Genomic DNA, 17,851 nt, shown 5'->3' on the forward strand with positions numbered 1-17,851 from the left:
CTTACCATGCCTGGTCAGGCCCAGGCCAAGCAGTGTGGATGGGACCAGCTGGAGAATGGCAAGGATCCCAAGGGCAGAAAGAAATCTGAGCCAGGATCGGAGGACCTGAGCCTTGTCACAACCCACCTGCACCAGCCCTGCATTCAGCATCTCAAACATCACCAGGCCTGCTGTCTCATCACGTGTGGCACCAAACTATCCATGTTTGGCAACACAGAGCCAGCAGCAGGGCTATCCCAAACTGTACATGCAACTGGGTGTATTGTGGTGGTTCAGATCAGCCCTGCACAAGCTGGGGAGCAGGTCAGAGCCAGGGCAGTCTGTCTCCCCTCAGAACATGTGTGGTTTGCTGGGCAAGGAAGAAGAGGGAGTTACCGTTGCTTGAAGTCTGCATAGAGGATCCTGTTGGGGAATCCCTTACGGCAGATGCGGATACCTTCAAGGACACCATTACACCGCAGCTGGTGCAGCACCAGGAAGGAATCCATGGCTCCTATGGGTGAGAACAAAGATGGAGCAGACATGCAGCCCAAGAGGACAGGGGAAATGAAGCTGCAGCATGAGCCTGAACTCTGGAAACAGCCCATGGTTTTGAACATGGGTGTTAACCTGTCCTGTAGGCCTATGCTGAGCATCAGTGCTGCAGCCTGGGCCTCGGATGGTGGAAGTCAGCCTGAAAGACTCATCCGTTCCTGCTGTTATACACAAGTGCCAGGCAGCCCAACCATCAATCCACAGCAAAATGGAAGCCTGGCAAAACTCATTCTCCCCAGCAGAGGAGACTGGCATGGGTCACAGGGGTTTCCACACTGAGATGGGGCCAGGTCTCAGTGGCAGCAGAACTGCTGCAAGAAAAGGGTTGGGGAGAAGGTGGGTGCAAGAGTCCCTGCCAGCTCCCACATGTGGATGTTACCCAAGAGAAATGCCAGGGTGGTGTCTCAGTCTAGGCATACCTGGGGTCTTTGTCTCATTGGGGATGATGCAGCGGACAAAGTGGGGCTGAGTGGAGCGCAGGTTGGTCATCAGCTTGTTGAGATTCTCCTGTAGGGCAGACATGGGATGAGGCATGAGGTGACAGCTCTGCTCCCCTACAACACTTCTCTCCAGCCCTTTCCCCCCACAGGCAGGGAGACAGCAGACACTGAGAGCCCCTTACCACTCTTCATGAGAAAGGGGGAATTTCCTCCTGCTTGGCTGATCTTTGTGCTATCCTGCCAACAGGACATCCCCAGCCCTGTAGCAGGACCACTGCCTTCTGCCAGGCTGGGAGCAATAGCTGAAGGGACTGGGCTGGCAGACATGCCAAATGGCACCTGCAGGTTTTGCTATGCCAGAGAGGATCCAGATGCTTCCCAAGTATTTGTAGGTAAAGTTTTGCTGCAGGGGAGAGCCAGGAACACATCACTGAGCATATTCCTGGTATACAGCTCTGCTGGTGCCCGTCAGCCCTGTGCTCAGCACCCTGCAAATCTAGTGCTGCCATCCACACTGGCTGCAGTCCTCATCTCATCAGGTTTTCCCTGCACCTCCACAGTGCTGCCCACGCCCTTCGGCCATGACAGAAGGCCCTGCTGATCCAGCCTGGGCCTCCTTTTCTCTCCAAGGCAGGACTCAAGCCAAGACATGGCCCTGCCTTTTCTTGTGGGAAAGGCATCTGCACCCTTGATCTTTCCAGGCTGCCTTCCCCTGCTCGTACAGGCTCAGCCTGTCCAGGACCAGCTCAGAGAAGGGAACGCCTTCCCACAGCTCCATGTCATCATGGGCAACTTCTTGCTGCAGACACCTTTCCCCAAGGCCTGTGACTTGTCCAGTAGGAAAAAAGTCACATGCCTCCCTTAACAGGGGCTCTGACACAAGCGCTGCCCTCTTTGAGCACCCTGTCACCACAAGGCAGGACACAGCTTTGAGTTCACAAACCCTTCTGTGCTGTTTTCCAGTTGCTTAAACTCTGGGGTGGACAAATAACTCCTGTGGTGAGCATGGGAATGGGGCAGGGGGGTGTTATCCTGAGCTGTAAAATAGCTCAGGTCACCTCCCTGGACAGGACAGCAGAGAGCTGCCTGCTCAGAGACCTGTAAGATCCTCCTCCATTTTCTTCTGCCCAAAGGCTGTCCTTCCCGCCGACAAGAATGAGGAGAGAAGTAGCACAGACTTAAAGTGATGTTCATGTAATACATTATCTAAACATCACTACAAGTCTTAACTGCCGCTCTCTCAAAGGCGAAGGAGCTGACGGGCAGTGCAAGCATCACGCAGGCAGAAGCAGCACAAATTGCTCCAGCCTGGAGCCTTGTGTCCTCCCCTAGCAGCACGGGGACAGGGCTGGGACTCTGCCAGGTACAGACCCGTTGCCCAGGGACAAGAGGGTGTTAGCTTTTGCTTCATAGTGGTCCTTCAGGCCCCAGAAGCTCATGTGCAAGATACCCCGAGTCTTGGTAGGGAAGTGGGACTGATACTGGGACCCTCTGAGCATGCTTCCCTCATGGCCTTGGATGAGGGGCTGGCTCTTACCTTGTGCAGCTGTGACACTGTTTGGAAAGAAGCTGCCTTTTTACGTTTCTCCTTGGTCCCTGGCTTGTGAGGTTCCTCTGTTGGGTTGAAATATTGATTAATTACATCAGCAAAGCATCTGCTCGGCTTGGAGGACTCAGGAGCACCCCCAAACACCTCTGAAATGCCCACAGCCCCTGCTGTTTGTAAAGCAGAGATAGTAGTGCCCTGCTGCAGAGCAAAGCCGCAGACCATCAAAAACGTCTCCCACAGCACCCAACTCTGGGTGTTGCTCCTCAGCTCTTGGTAATAGGAGACCCCTTCACACATCCCATGTTATGGGGCCACCAGGACAGCTCTACAGCACCACACAAGTTCAGCCTGCTCCTAACAACCCACCTAAAGCCCCTAGGCCAGCACTGTGTGTCCAGAGCACCCAGCTACCCAGGTCAGAGAGGTTTTTAGGGGTCAATGTGGGTCTTGCCTTTGTGCAGGCTACTAGGTGCAGGAATGCTGCACCAACAGCAGCAGGGGGTGAGGAGGCTTTGCCGCAAAGGGAGGGAGAGATGAAGGTCAAAAAAGGGATGAGGTTGTTCCTCACCTGAAGTAGAGCTCACGTAGTTTTCATAGAGAGAGGCCAGGAGCTTGTTTTGGGATTTTTGGAAGACAGACACCACTGTCTCATTCAGGGGGTCCTTGTTCTTGTCCAGCCACCCAATGATGTTGTATGGCACCTGTCATCAGGGGAAAGAGGCAAAGGTAAGACAGCCCTGCAAGGGGGAAGGTGCGAATGCTGTGGAAGAGCTGACAAGGGACGTACCACACCAGCATAGTGCACTAGCTCAAAGTGGGCCTCGTATTTCCGCTTTTTATCCGGCCGGGGCTTCTGGAAGTTGGGTGACTTCCCAATGTGGTTGTCATAGAGCTTAGCTTTGAATGACATGTCAGAGGCTTTCGGGAACATGCACTCCTCTTCAAGGATGGACAGGATTCCCAGTGGCTGCAGGGAGAAGGTGGTATAAAGAGGTCTGAGCTCAGTGTTGCCGTGTCCCATCCCAGAATGGGAGCTTCTCTGTGCCACTGGGCAAGGTGAGGCAAGGCTTGACTCATTCAGGCAAATGGTGCAAGACATTGACCATGGAGCAATCTATCACTGGTGTATTCGAAGCTGCATCTGACCTCCAGGCAGTCAGAGTGGGACTGGCCAGGCCTGCAAGACATGGGGGCTTTGCCCAGGTTCATCAGATTGTTGGAAAGGGGAGATCCTCTCCAGTATCCTGACAGGTTTGCTCCTTTCTAAAAAAAAGGTGAGTTTCCTCCATGCAATGGTGGAAATCTTTTATACAAGCTGCTCTGAATCAGCAAGTACTCAAGTAAGAGGCACAGAGGGGGCAGCAAGTGGGTAGGAAAAAAGGGGCAGAGATCACTGTTCTCTGGAGAAAAAGGCTGCACCCGGTTTTGTGGCTCACTGGTGTGTAGGAACAGAATTTCTTTGGTTTCATAATGTCAAAATTTGTGTCAAAAAGGACTCAGTGAGCTGGAGGCTCTGAGCTGTAAGTGCAGGGACAACAAAGTTGGTCACTCGCCACTGACTAGGGAGGGAATAATTTAATTTCTGGTAGCAGAGCACTCCTCACTGTTCCAGTCTCTCAAACAAGCTGCCTACCAGAAGTATCACTCCTGTGCCCCGACTCATGCTTTACCTTCTCAATCAGGTCGATGCAAGCTTGCAGGTCCAGGCCAAAGTCAATGAAGACCCATTCGATGCCTTCCTTCTTGTATTCTTCTTGCTCCAGGACAAACATGTGGTGGTTGAAGAACTGTTGCAGCTTCTCGTTGGTGAAGTTGATGCACAGCTGCTCAAAGCTGTTGAACTGCAAGAACAAAACAAACCTGTGTCAGAAGGAGGAGCTCCAGATGTGAAGGGATTCACACTTCTGCTTTGTCTGGGTGTGAAGAGTGATCTCTGCTAGGCTCAGCTGGATTGCAACCAGAGCAGGTAGCTAGGAATCATTGGAGATGTTCCCACAGCAATGTTAGAACAGTCCTTGTGAGCAACCTTTTTGCTCCAGATAAATTAATTCAGACAAGAGCTCTTTTTCTTATCAAGGCCAGCAGTTTCTTGGAGGAGATAGACCTGTCAGACACTAGGGGACTGAGCTGTCTAGCTACAACATTCCACCGAAACCATTGCAGAGGGCCTGTAGAACTCACATCAAAGATCTCGAAGCCTGCAATGTCCAGTACTCCGATGAAGAACTGTCTGGCCAGCTTGGTATCTAGGGTCTTGTTGATCCGAGTCACCAGCCACTTGAACATGCGATCATACGTGGCTTTAGCCAGAGCTCCCACAGCATAGACAACCTGCCAAAGCAAATCATAGAGCAAATCAGGTCATGAGCACTTATGCTTCTCTCTGCTTTTGTAGGAGCTAGAGGCTGAAGAATAGAGCTCCCCTTGGCACAAAAAGGACAGACAGACAGACCGACCCAGGGAATTCATAGCTACCGTATATGCTCCATGATTAGTTTTCACATGCTCACAAGTGTGTTCTTGTGTCCCTGGCCTGGTCTTACCCTCAAAGGTTTTAGGATACAGATTCAGTCTAAAGTGATCTTTTCAGAAGCCTTGTGCATGACAGGAGCCTACAGTTCACTTTGGAAAAAACACCAGCTCCTAAGGTTCTCTTGAATTTTATTCGAGGACTGGCTTGCACTATTCAGGCCAGGTTTGGGTTCCTGTGATGTGGCTGGAATCTGACAAGATACATTTTTCATGCATTTGAGTCTCCCACAAGATCAGTTTAGATGAGTTTTAGATGAGTATTTAGATAAGTTTTCTACTTTCCAGAGCTGAACTCTTCACAGGAGTGTGACTGTGTCTGAAGCAGATCCACAGAAACTGGACCTCTTCTGGCTGTGATCCAACCCACATTTCAAAGATACTGCATTGAACCTCCAGCCTTGGTTAATATCCAAAGTTATCTGCCAGCTCTGCCACCAAATTTCCCAGCTGCTAAAAGCCAGTAACTGTGGATACATCTCCTTGTGCTGCTCTGGAGTCTCCTCCTAAACCCAAGAGAGTCAACTGAAGCACCAGTCGCCCTGTGCAGAGAACATTTTGCAATGGGCCTCCCTGTAGATGAGTCACATACCAGCATGAGCAGGGAGCCTGTGTCCCAGCACACTCACCTGTTCCACATTCTGACCTTTGGTCACGTATTCATTGCCCACTTTCACACGAGGATGGAGCAACCCCTTGATGAGGTCAGCTGAGCTGATTCCCATGAGGTAGGCAGCTTTGTCAGCACCTGTAAAACAGTACAAAGGCATGAGCAGACAGCAAGAAAGTCCCAGAATGAAAAAAAAAAACAAAAAACCAAAAAAAACCCCACCAGCTCTTCTGCTGATCAGTGCTAACTATACTAGTTTTTCCACCTGCTCCAGAGTATCCTCCAGTGTCTAGTGTGATTTCCCATCTTGGATATTGTATGATGCTTTTAAAGTCTGGACCTCCTGCCTGAGAAGTTACTGTTTGGAGGAGATGGCCATAGCAGACCTGCTGCACCTTATCAGGTGCCTATCAGGTTTTTGAGTCTTCTTGATCTAGGGATCTCTTCGCATTTTCTAGTGGAAGCTTGGATTCCCATGCAGGGAATTTGAACTGACCAGAAGACAGGTGATCTTCTTGCTTATCTTTCATAGACTCCTAATAGCAGATTGTAGCTAGAAAATCACCTTTGTAGGGAAATCACTGCTAGATCAAAATCTTCATTAATTACCAGGTAGCAGCTGAATCCTATGTTGATGTTCCTGAGGCAAGGGGAACTCTTCCTACATGAATGTTAGCATGTCAAGCTCCGATCCAGGTAGTCATTTCTGCTGGATTCCTGCCTAAGCTGATGTACAGTTACTGTTTACGCCTTCCAATTAAGTGATAGGTCTTCCCCTTCTCATCATTCCACATGCTGGAAAATCACCCTCTCCTTGAAGCTCACTCCATTATGCCTGGGAGCCAGGCATAATGCAGCGGTGCAAAAGTAATAGAAAATATTTGAGCTCTGACTTTTCTGAATTTTCAGATTTGCTCTGCAGTTTGACTCTTCTCTTAGACCTATGATTTGCATTGGATTTTCCTAAGCAACAAACAAGGAGAAGTATTAGACAGTGACTGTATCCTAGTCTAAATGCTCTTCAGGAGGCTGTGACTTGAGCAGGTCCTTGCAATCCTGATCATGGTTTGGCTCATATTCTGTGGACAATCTGCTCTGGAAGGCTGTCTAATGAAGTGCAAAAGAAGAGGTGATGAAGGGCAGGAGAAGGCTGAACTAGGTGAAGCACAGCTAGGGTGTGACAGCCTATGATGTTGCTGAGGCAAGTCTGATGCAGATGAGACCACCTAGTGCTTGCAGAAAAGGCTGTCTTAAATATGCCTGCTGAAGGACAAGCCCCTTTGTGCACCTACAGCAGGTCCTAAGACAGTGTAGTTGCTTGGGATCATGGTCACTGACCTTCACAGACCAGGCCAGGGAAGTTATCACAGTTTGCCCTTGGAGGAATTTGCATGCCCAGCCCAGGCTGGGAAGCTCTGGCAGCGTGGAGCCAAACTCACTTTCAGTGCCATCAGCCTCTGCCTGCTCTTCTCGCTGCTTTTGCTTGAACTTCATGTTGCCGAAGTGCATAATAGCGCCCACTATTTTATAGGAGCCGTATTTCTCATCATTGCTGAAGCCCAAGATGTCCATGGCGTGCTGAGGAGAGACAAAGCAGAATAGATAGAACAAAATGACCACTCTGAGGTGAGTCCTCCCACCATCTCCTAAGGTGCTTTCTCTATCCTGGGGCTCTGGACAGTGTGCTCTATCCAGTGGGCATCTAGCCAAGGAATCCTGTCCATGGGATTTTGAATGTGAGTCCAGCTCCCACATGATCTATTTGAAAGCAAAAGGATATCCCAGCATCCACAAGCAGGAGGTTTTCCAAGCTGAGGTCTCATCTTCTCATGGGAGCCATGGGAAGTGCTCATGTGCTACAGGCCCTTCCTAATGCAGGGAATTACTCTCCCTTCTGTGCCTGGAGGAGGCGGTTGATGGAGATCAGAGTCACTCTGCTCTTTCTTGTAGGCTCACAGTGTAGAGCAATAGCCAATAAGCCAGAGGGAACTCACAGCTAATTTAGAGAGGGACACAGAAAAGCCAGGACACATCCCCATATCTGCCCAGAAGGAGGTGGTGCCCTCCCCCAGGCCCCTGCCTTGGGCTGTGCAGTGTGAAGGAAGTACACGTACATCTGTCGCCATGAGTTCCTCGCCATCATCCAGGTTGTCCACAGTTGTTACACCCTGAGAGCAGAAGTGGTAGTCATAGGGGTTGAGGGAGAGCAGCAGCATATCTGTTGGGGGAAAACATGCAGAGGTTGAGGCCAGTCTGACAGAGACAAAGCTGGGGCAGAGGGGCAACCCTGAACACAGATGAAGAGGTAAGTCTTCACCAGCCTCAAAGTAGAGGGCATCAGCCAGTGGGAGGAACAGCCTCTTCAAGCCCAGGCAGGTCCACACATGGGTCCATCTCTTCTGTGATGTGCCTCCTGCTTACTATCTTGGGATATGGCTTGGCTGCAGACTGATTTAGAAGTGGCCATCCATGTCCTTGTGACCACCAGATAAGATTACTGCTCTGCACAGCTCTCCAGACCTGCCTAATAAGGTATTGTTCTCAAGCAAGCAACAAGCTCAAGAGCCTGCAGCCAAGAGGCTGACCGTCCCGGGGCCTGTGCCAGCCATCTTTCTGCAGTGTGGAAAGGTTTCCTGTGCACTCTGTGTGACCTGGCACCTGGAGAGCAGGGCTGCCCAATACAAATTTGGGTCAGCTGGGACTGTCTGGGGAACACATCTAGGATAAGTCTACACTAGGGCTGCTGCTGCAAGTGAGCTCTGCAGCTGTTTTCAAGCTTACCTGAAACAGGTCATCTCACTAGGGTGGCTGAAGGAGCTCAGAGTAGGCTTCAAAACACTTCTCCCCTACCCCAAAATGAGTAAATATCCAGCCTACGCATGCTGAGGTCAGTGCTGTATCCGCCACACAACGAGGACTCTATGCAAGGCAGCTTTGCAAAGCATGCTCCCAACCTGCAGACAGACCCTGAATGACCACTTCTCTGCTCCTAGGCAGTTGCAGAAAGGCCTTTACTCTGGTTTCTCAGCCTGTGAGGATAAAGGAAGCTGGACTAGATGACCTCTTGAAATCCCTTCCACTGAATTATCCACCAATCCTATGATCCTGTGCAGCTAGAAAAGCATTTGAGTACCTGCATGGTGAGCTGGGTTTGCTCAGTCCCTGTGGACCCAAAGCTGACAACAGAGCTCTTTGTGGCTATTTTCAGGCCATCATGCTATAAAGGCTATGCTGCAGCTTCAGCTGCCTTACCTTGCAACTCTGGTTTCTTCCCAGAGAGGATCTGGTAGTAGATGTGGTAGCTTCGCTCTTTGGGTTGCTGGAAAATCACTCTTGATTTTTCCAGAAGATCTAGAATCAAATAGGGTAGAGGGGTAAGAGGAGAGCTTGTTCTTTCCTGGAAGTGACCCAGCATTGGCACACATAGCGAGATGAAATCCCTCCCTACTGCAGCTGGCACATGTTTACTCACAGATATCAATGTCTGCAGAGGCCAGCTTCCCTGAGGGGCCAAAATGGATCCGGATGAACTTGCCCTGAAAACACGTACAGGAGGTAAGTGCTGGGCTTGGCTACACAGGTACAATTCTAAGCAGCTCCGAGACATCTCAGACAGCTACAAGACACTGGCAATTTCCCACTTCTTAGGCTTCTGCTGATGCCAGGCAAGTTACTGGGCTCTGTGAGGGGTAGGTGGGTGAAGTTCTCTAGTTTGTAATGTGCAGTGGGTCAGACAGCATTGCCTAAGGCTTTAAACTCTAGGCAGGCAGAAATTTCAGTCACAGCAGATAAATCCCTGTCCTCAGGCCTGTTCTTAAAGCTAAGCACTTCTGCTGGGGAGTGTGATACTGAGTCTGTCCACAGCCTCCTGCTTTGTGATGTGCTGAGGAATATCACCCAAGAGTGTCTCCTTTCCCTCAAGGCACAAGAACAGACATCAAGGCCACCTGTGGCTGATGAGCTCTGCATCCCACAGCAGACCCAGGCTGGGCCTAGCAAAAAAGATGCTGCTCCCTGAAAGGGGCATGCTTGCCCTCTCCACTCTGGTCCTGCAAGGGACTTCTCTCCAGCCACAGGCTGTGACATCAAGGTGATTCATTCTGACCAGCACACATTTACTGCACCGATGTAACCAGAAGAAGCTTGGCCTCAGCAGTCCAATCCCACTAGGAAGCAAATCTTGCTACATGCCTTTGGCTCACACCGTTCAAAAACACAATACCACAAGCAACGTATTCAGCTTACATAAACGCAGCACATTAGCTTTCTGTCTTGCTAAGACACTTACAAAACGCGAGGAGTTGTCATTTCTTATGGTTTTGGCATTGCCAAAAGCTTCCATAGCTGGGTTAGCCTCAATGATTTGATCTTCGAGGGTGCCCTGGAAAATAAAACCAAAGGATATATCAGCTCCCACCCAGCTGGAGGGGATCTGTTACCAACAACACAGGGGAACAGAGAGTGGGGCTCCTTGCACCATCTGCCTGCTACGCTCGTTAGCTGTCTTTAAGAGCCTGCTGCTCCTGAGGCATCTCCTTGTCTCATGAGGCTATGCAGCCCAGTTTAGGGGTCAGAAGAGCTAGATTTTGCAGCAGTACTCTCTGTGGGCTTCTCCTTGCCTAAACTGGTCCCTCTGAAGATCCAGGCTACTGTCCGCTCTGCACACAGGACTCTTTAGCCCCTTTCTTAGGCTTCTACAATATGCAAACCAAGAGCAAGCGCGCACTGTCACCACAACAGTCTGAAACATTTCAGGCTCTTTGACTCTGCCAGGCATCTCCTCTTCCACCAAACGAAAGCCTTGGACAGTTGAAGTCACGGCACATTGCAAAAGAAGACATCCAGAAAACAGGCTTGATCTACAACTCCCTACACCAAAAACATGCACAGCAGGGTCACAGTGTGATGGGAACACGTCACAGGTCCTAGCTGGCATGATCTGCTGAACTTACTGAAGCTCTCCTGAGCAAGCCCCAAGATTAATCTTCCCCTAACCTTGTTTTTCCGTTCATGTTTCACATGTACGGTTCAAAGATAAATACGGCCCCCATCTAATGCAGGCAAAGCAGGACAAGAATTCAAGGAAAGAAGCAAGAGGCTTGTGCCAAGCCACACAAAGGACAGTGGGATTTGACAACAGTAGTAGAGTTTGGTGGCACAGGCACATGCAGAATTTTTCATGAGAGCTTTTGCCTGTGCTCTGACACATTACAGTCCATGGGGCTTTCCTTAGGTGGGAAACACCAGCTCTGGGTTCTGCCCACCAAGAGCCATGCTGTCTTTTCAGTGTTGGGCCCATGACTGCTCCCCAGCTCTACAGCTCCAGGCACGTGAAGGGCAAAAGAGACAGGGAGCAGCTCTGAATCACAGCTTTACTAACAAACTGTATCTTGTCACTTGAATAGCTTTTGCTCTCTTATCTTTAAATTCAGCCTGATCTAAAATTGCCTGGCCTGTGGGATTCAATGAGGGCTGCCCCATGATGGGCTGCCCCAGGACCCACAGATTCAGCCCCCCAGCTATCTCACTCTTAGTAAGTTTGCCCAAGTGGTCTGAGACTTGTCTTAATGAGCATCCCCCAACCAAGACTGTGCTTCAGCTAAAGGCTGTCCCTCAGTGCTCAGACAGAGAAACTGAGGGCCAAGGACATACAACTGAGCTGCTGAAATGGCTGAGCCCTTGGGGTGCTGGGAGCACCAAGGAGTGAGCCTTTGCTGGATTTCTGAAGGCACTCAGTTGTTTCCTTGGAGCTAAACAAGCACCTCAGATATGCACCTCAGAGAAGGACATCAGCTGACTGCAATGTGGTGGGCTGAGCCAGATAAGGACTTTGCAAAGGGTGGCATGTCCAGGCATCATCAGGGCCCCAGTCTGCAGCCAGAGCACAGTACTGCCCGTGGCAAAGAGGCTCTTCCCCTGCCCCTCAGCACCACTGCCTTCAGCAGGGCTTCGAGGCTGGCGGGGGGACACACCAACGTCTCAGAGAGTGGAGGCTTCACCTTATCTTTGGAGGAGCCCATGCCACCCCCAGGCAAACACTGTACTGGTTAGAAATGAGTGTTTGAAGAGTAATGATCCCTTGAAGGAGAGGCTGGAGTCAGAAAGGTAGAAAGTCACTAAGAGATGAAACACCAAAGCTTCAAACTATGGGAAGGTGGGAGGTGATACAAAGCCAAGCAGAGAACTAAATGCTGCCCAGGTCCTGGGGCAGCTCTTGCTCCCAGACCCAAGGCAGAGGCCCCACACAGGCATTCCTCATCATCCCACCATAGCTTTGTAGTGCAGCAGAACTCTGTCCTCAGCATTAAAGATTAGGAGTCTCCAACACTTACCCCAGTTTTAGTGGCAAGAGCTGCCTAGAGAAAGGAAAGAAAATTGTCTTTAGAAATCCAGAAAAGCCAGGCAAGAACCACAAGAAGCATGGTCAGAAAAGCAGGGCATGACCATTTAGTGCCAAAAAACGTCCAAGAAAAAAATGGGAGGATTAAACTTTATAAGAGATGCCAAAAAGTTGTTAAATAGATTAGGTCAAGAAAATAAAGAAATGCATCAAAAAGCAAGAACAGTTAAATCCAAACCCAAAGAAGAGTAAAGAAAATAATGCTGAAGTATTGCTTGTCTGATACCTAAAGCAGCCAGTTTGCTTCTACAAGGGAAAAGCAGGCTGGAGCCTCAACGTATCAAGAAGAAATAAGCAATTGCAAGGGCAGCTCAAAAATAACCAGCACCAAAGAAATGCAAGAATCAAAACAAGAGCAAGAAAAGCACAAGGTAGAAAAGGGTCAAAATGAACAAGAGGAGAAAAAAAGGAGAAAAGGATGAAAAGCAAGGCTTAAAAGAGGCAAGGTGGGAAATGGCAGGTTTACTCCATTGTTTTAATGCTCCTTAGGAAGAAGATCTGTGGGGTGTTGAAGGAGGAAGAGAAAATAAAGACAGCATCTAAAGCACCTCCTCCAAGCTGCACAGATTGAGCAGCCACATAAAAAAAATCCATTTCCCCTTGAGCAGAATAATTTCAAGCCTTGCTTGTTCAAAAGTCAGGGAAAAGCCAAGCCCTGGGTGGGTCAGACCAAAACACGCTTCCAAATGCAAAAAGTTGGGGGAAGAAAAAAAAAAAAAAGTAAAAAGAAGAAGAAAAGGGAAGGGTGGGGGGGGGAGGAGAAAAAAATAATAAAGAAAGGAAGAAAACAGCAAGAACTTGTTTCAAAAGAGGATCTTACTAATTTCTTGCCCGGTGTGTCGCCCAAGGCTGCGACAATGGCAAAGTACTGAATGACCCGCTTGGTGTTTACAGTCTTACCAGCACCAGATTCTCCGCTTAGAGTAACAGAAATACACAGATCAAGGACATGAGGCAAAGAACAGGCAAAACTTCAAACAGAGAGACCCTACTGATCTGCTGCCCCGCTCATCATGCCAGGAGGGAAAAGCAAAATATCAGAGGGACGGGGAGGCTGGCACTATCAAGCCCCTCCAGTCTGGGGGTGCACATGCTTGACTTTGGAGCGAAACCCAGCTCCATCCTCGCCACGTCCTCCAGCTGCAAGCCCAGGCTCCACCTGCCTCCTCGAAGGTGCCGTGGGGAATCAGCTGCCCGCCGCAGATATGGCAGGAGGTGCCAGCACCCACCAAGGCTGTACGGCCCTGGCCCCGGGGCTTCAGCTGTCCAGGATCAGCCAGGAACTGGCCTCCCCTGCTCCCACTCGGGTAGTTTCAGCACGCCCCGCTTTGTTGGGGGTTCTTGGAGATGGCGGTAGCACCGTGCCGGGGTGAATCCTGCCCGGGCGAGCGTTGGGGCCGGCGTGCCACTGGCGCGGGGTGTGGGTGGCCAGCGGGCCCCGCTGAGCTCATCCCTATAGTTAGCTGCTCTCCCATTGTAATCCCAGGCCACAAAGAGCCGGGGGGGAGCCGGGGAGCAAAGCCGCCACCGGACACGCGCCAAGCATCTCTCCTCAGCCCCTGCCTTTCCTAATTAGGCTATGGCCGAGGCTAAAAATGTCCGTGGCTCCTGGCAGCAGCATAGGGTCCTTTAGTGTCCTTTATATAGCCCTTATCTATATGTCACTTGAAATCAACCTGGCCTACACCCTCCCACGTCACCCTCCTCCCCCGCCGCCGCCCCTCCGGCCGCCGCCATCTCCCTCTGGCCTTGGCCTCCATCTCTCCTTCCCCCATCGCTCCTCGGAGGATGCCGGCGGTCGGGGCACCCCATGGCAGCTCCCGCAGCTGTCGGGGTGCGGGGGAGCCTGCCCGCCAGGCCCGCGCGGGGCTTTGTCACCTGGCGTGGCGGCAGCGGCAGGCTGGGCGGGAAGGGACGGGGGGGAGGCCGACAGCTGCCGGGGTGGGGAGGAGGGGACACGGCCGGGGGGGCCCTCCTGGGGCACGGGGTGCCTGCCCGTGGCTCCCCCGGGAGCGCAGCGCGGGGGGGCCTTGACCACTCACGCCAGGGCTGGGCAAGGCAAGGGCATGGAGGGGCACTTACGTGATGAGCATGGACTGGTTTTCGCGGTCTGGAAGAGAAGGACGGGCATTAGGCTGGTGCCTCACCCCCTGCCCCAGGAGCCCAGACCCCCCAAGATGGGGGACCCCAAGGCGAGGGCTTACTGCGTAGCATGTCGTTGTAGGCATTGTCGGCAATGGAGTAGATGTGCGGGGGTGCCTCGGAGCGCCGCTTGCCCTTGTAGGCTGCCACCACCGGCGCGGTGTAGACGGGCAGCCACTTGTAGGGGTTGATGGTGACACAGAAGAGCCCCGAGTAGGTCTGCAGGGAGAAGGGGGGGCAGATGAGTGCCCCGTCGGGTGCCCCGACGCCCCTTCACCTCCCCACCCCACAGGGTGGACCCCCGTCGCCCGGGGGCTGTCGGCTTACGTAGATCATCCAATGGGAGTAGCGGCGCTTCAAGTTGTAGAGGACAGAGGCCTCGTTGAGGTGCGTCAGCATCGCCATGTCCTCAATCATGTCGAACTTGGGGGGGTTCATGAGCTGCACCTCATCCTCCTTCACCACCCGTGTCTGCCGGAGGAGGGGGGACATGTCAGATGGACCCTGGCCCCCACCAAACACCCTCTCCCCCAAAACCCGCCAGGTGGACAGGCATACCGACAGTCCCATGCTGGGGACAACCCTGGCCCCGTGACTGCTGTCTTCCCGACAGGGTTGCCCTCCATTTTGGGGTAACGGGGCTAGGGCAGCCCCACCAGCACCCTGGCCACAAAGCCCAGCTGGGACAAGCGAGCCCCAGACCCGCTCCCTCCCCAGGGTGATGGGGTGTGGCCGAGCCAGACAGACAGGGTCCAAGCTGGGGGGCACCAAGATGTCACCCCACAACGTGCTCAACACCCCCATCCTGCGCTCTCCTTTGCAGCCTAAAACCCTGCGGCGGCATGGAGAGATCTCTGGTTATTTGGGCAAACAGCTGAAGCCTGTACCCCATCACTTATAACTGGATTTACTTAATCCTGAGAAGCCAAGCGCTGGGAAACTATCACATTACGTATCTGGCCTGAATGGAAGAAGCTGGATTTAGCAAATGGTCTCTTTGATAAAGATTAAAGGAAACTTTTCAAAGAGGTTTGTTTGGGGTATTTTTACAGGTGAATATCAAGTGTGTGGTGTTAAAAGGTGATAAGTATTAAAAGCGGGAGGGTAGATAGAAGAATAAGGGTGGGGTTATGTCTCTTGAAACTGTTTCTGCCAGAAATGCTGATCCAGTGAAAGCAGATATAGTTTCAGATTTTGTAAATCCATGACAAATTGATAAAAAAGACAGTTTCAAGAGGATCAGCAAAAAAGGTTTGGAAACTGCTTTGTTCGCAGAAGCTGAAGATCTTTTAAACATAAGAATAAACTTTAAATTTATACCCCCTGCCCAATAAATTTTATTTTGGAGAGGGCAAATTTCTTTACTTTTTTTCCCAGTTTCAGACAAAAATATTTGCAAAGCCTTGACACTTTTCAAAGACGATTACGTATGTTTCTTTTAAATTCAGCAGACATGAACACTTCTCAGTGCCATGCTGGCTAGCCAAGAAATAGAAATAATAAAGTCTACCATTTGCTGCCTGGTCAGACCCTTTTTCTTTCTCCCAGTTTTGCACCAGCATGAGTCTCTGCACTGCAATGAAGTTGCAGGGCTGTGTGACTCCCATAGCCAAGAAAGGAATATTAATTAAGCTCATTTGCAGCTATTTGTACTGGATGTTTTCTTGACAAGTAGCAGCTCATCCCTGCTTGGTTTGCCTCCCTCCCACTGCTGGAAAGCTGGAGCCTCACCACTACACATAGCTGGTCCTACCCCTTTGCCCAGTGCCTGTTCTTCCAACAGCACCGCTCACTCCACTGCAAATCCCAGCTAAAACGAGCAGGAATTGGCCAATTGGCCCCTTACCTCTTGTGTCAACCTTCAGGGTGATCCGGGCAGCAGTTCAGCATTGCAAAGGGCTGCGCTGGGGCAGGCGCTGCCTTCAGGCAGTCCTTCCTCCCATGTCTGGGAGCTGTGCTGGGCCAGCCCGACTGTCCCCCTTTGCTCTGTCTCGCACCGTAAACCATGTTTGAGAGCAAACACTCAATGGAAGATGCTGAACTGTTGCCACTCTTGGCAAGTAATTGGCTTACGTGTCCTGACACACTGTGGTGTGTGTCCCCTCAGGGCATGACTAATCACCGAATGTGGAAGCGTTATCAGCAAGAGCTCGGCTAGTTTCAGACATGATCTTGTCACACATATCCCCCCTGTCTGCACACACTTGCTCCCTCTTGGAAAACGAAAGGTATTTTGCTTACTTCCTTATTTTTGGTTTCCACAGTGACTTTGCCACCAGTGCTTTCTTTGATTTCCACTTCAATATAAGCTTCTTTCTCATCCGGGATCCAAACTCGCTTCTTTCCTGGAGAAGGGAAGGGAAGGGAAGAAGGAAAGGAAAGGAAAGGAAAGGAAAGGAAAGGAAAGGAAAGGAAAGGAAAGGAAAGGAAAGGAAAGGAAAGGAGAAAAGACACAAACCATGTTGAAATGTAGGAAACCATTTGAAATTGTCAACTGAAAGCCACATGAATGCAGTCAGATAACATGGAAGGACAGTGATTATTCCTTCCTACGTTCTTGGTCATAGGAGATTGGATTTCTTTGCCTTCTTCATGTTTGGCAGCTGTTTAACTTTGCCGGGGTCAACTTTTAGCCTGACAGAAGTCTGCTGCTTCACGTGTGCTTGCATTCAGACCGTCATGAACAAAGACAGTGAGAGGAAGCAAAACTCTCCTCATTTGCTGAACCAAGAGGAGCAAGTTGGGCCCTGGAGCCTGAGCATGGGGAGCTGCAATACAGCGCAGTGGCTGGGATGGAGCAGACACCTCCAAAATGAAGTGGAGCTGGAGAAGGCTTTCACGCCAGTCCCTCAGCCCATCTCCCTCAGCCCTCCTTCCCCTCAGGGTTGGGGGAGATGAAGGGCCAACTCCGCCCACACTTCAGTAAACAAGGGGAAAGTAAAAAACCTGCTTTTCCTACTTCTGAGATCGTCCTGTCCTCTGGGGTGGTGGGGGCAAGTCTGCAGTGCCTGCAATACCATGAGGAGCAGCACTGGGAAAGGGATGGGGATGGTCTCCAAAGAGAGCCATGGCGAAGGGGCTGGCTTGGGGCACACACACGGGGTTGTGCCGAGAGCTGCCTCGGGGTCTTACCATCGAACGGGATTGTCTGAAGCTTCAGCTGCTCTGTGTAGCTTTTCCGGAGGTATTCAGCAGCCTCCCCAAACACACTCATGTCCAGCATAGACATCTTGCCCGGCTGGAGGAAGACTTGGCAGCAGTGAAAGAAGAGTGAAAGACACCTGAATGCTGAAAGGAGGGAAGGGACAAGGAGTCAGTGCATGGGGAAAGCACTCGCTGTTGGGCTGTGAGAGCAACACGGTCGCCAAACGCGCTTTTAAATTTAGAGAGTGAGAGAAGATAGTGACAACAATACTAGCTAATAATAACTAACTATAATAACAAGACAATTACTGAACACTTTCCCTTCTGCTGCTATCAGCCCCACACTGCAAGTTCCAGCTGGGAAAGCTGGCATTGCTTTGGTGTCAAAATCCACAGTCACATTTTAGGTGTCACCAGAGATTGTCAACGACACCCCTTTTCTTGATAAACTCAGCTAAAACCTATTCCAGCTCTACAGACCTGTTGGAGCCCTCGTACCCTGC

General features: G+C 51.0%; 1 protein-coding gene across 1 annotated transcript in view; it reads right to left on the minus strand.

The window, feature by feature from the left end:
• The window catches only part of MYH7B (myosin heavy chain 7B), a 28,732-nt gene extending 11,248 nt beyond the window's left edge, over nucleotides 1–17,484 (minus strand). The window contains exons 1-20 of the mRNA XM_049817415.1: nucleotides 17,337–17,484; nucleotides 16,446–16,549; nucleotides 14,532–14,675; nucleotides 14,267–14,423; nucleotides 14,145–14,172; nucleotides 12,883–12,979; nucleotides 11,995–12,018; nucleotides 9,951–10,043; nucleotides 9,135–9,198; nucleotides 8,915–9,013; nucleotides 7,777–7,880; nucleotides 7,102–7,240; nucleotides 5,682–5,800; nucleotides 4,705–4,854; nucleotides 4,194–4,364; nucleotides 3,311–3,490; nucleotides 3,092–3,224; nucleotides 2,512–2,588; nucleotides 954–1,041; nucleotides 376–493 (exon numbers count right to left, since the gene is read on the minus strand). Of these exons, the coding sequence (XP_049673372.1) occupies nucleotides 376–493; nucleotides 954–1,041; nucleotides 2,512–2,588; nucleotides 3,092–3,224; nucleotides 3,311–3,490; nucleotides 4,194–4,364; nucleotides 4,705–4,854; nucleotides 5,682–5,800; nucleotides 7,102–7,240; nucleotides 7,777–7,880; nucleotides 8,915–9,013; nucleotides 9,135–9,198; nucleotides 9,951–10,043; nucleotides 11,995–12,018; nucleotides 12,883–12,979; nucleotides 14,145–14,172; nucleotides 14,267–14,423; nucleotides 14,532–14,675; nucleotides 16,446–16,549; nucleotides 17,337–17,433 (2,186 nt within the window). The 5' untranslated portion in view covers nucleotides 17,434–17,484. The remainder of the gene's footprint in view (nucleotides 1–375; nucleotides 494–953; nucleotides 1,042–2,511; nucleotides 2,589–3,091; nucleotides 3,225–3,310; nucleotides 3,491–4,193; nucleotides 4,365–4,704; nucleotides 4,855–5,681; nucleotides 5,801–7,101; nucleotides 7,241–7,776; nucleotides 7,881–8,914; nucleotides 9,014–9,134; nucleotides 9,199–9,950; nucleotides 10,044–11,994; nucleotides 12,019–12,882; nucleotides 12,980–14,144; nucleotides 14,173–14,266; nucleotides 14,424–14,531; nucleotides 14,676–16,445; nucleotides 16,550–17,336) is intronic.
• Nucleotides 17,485–17,851: the final 367 nt, after the last annotated feature.

This window comes from Accipiter gentilis, chromosome 14, assembly GCF_929443795.1.
Source record: "Accipiter gentilis chromosome 14, bAccGen1.1, whole genome shotgun sequence".
Lineage (NCBI taxonomy): Eukaryota > Metazoa > Chordata > Aves > Accipitriformes > Accipitridae > Astur > Astur gentilis.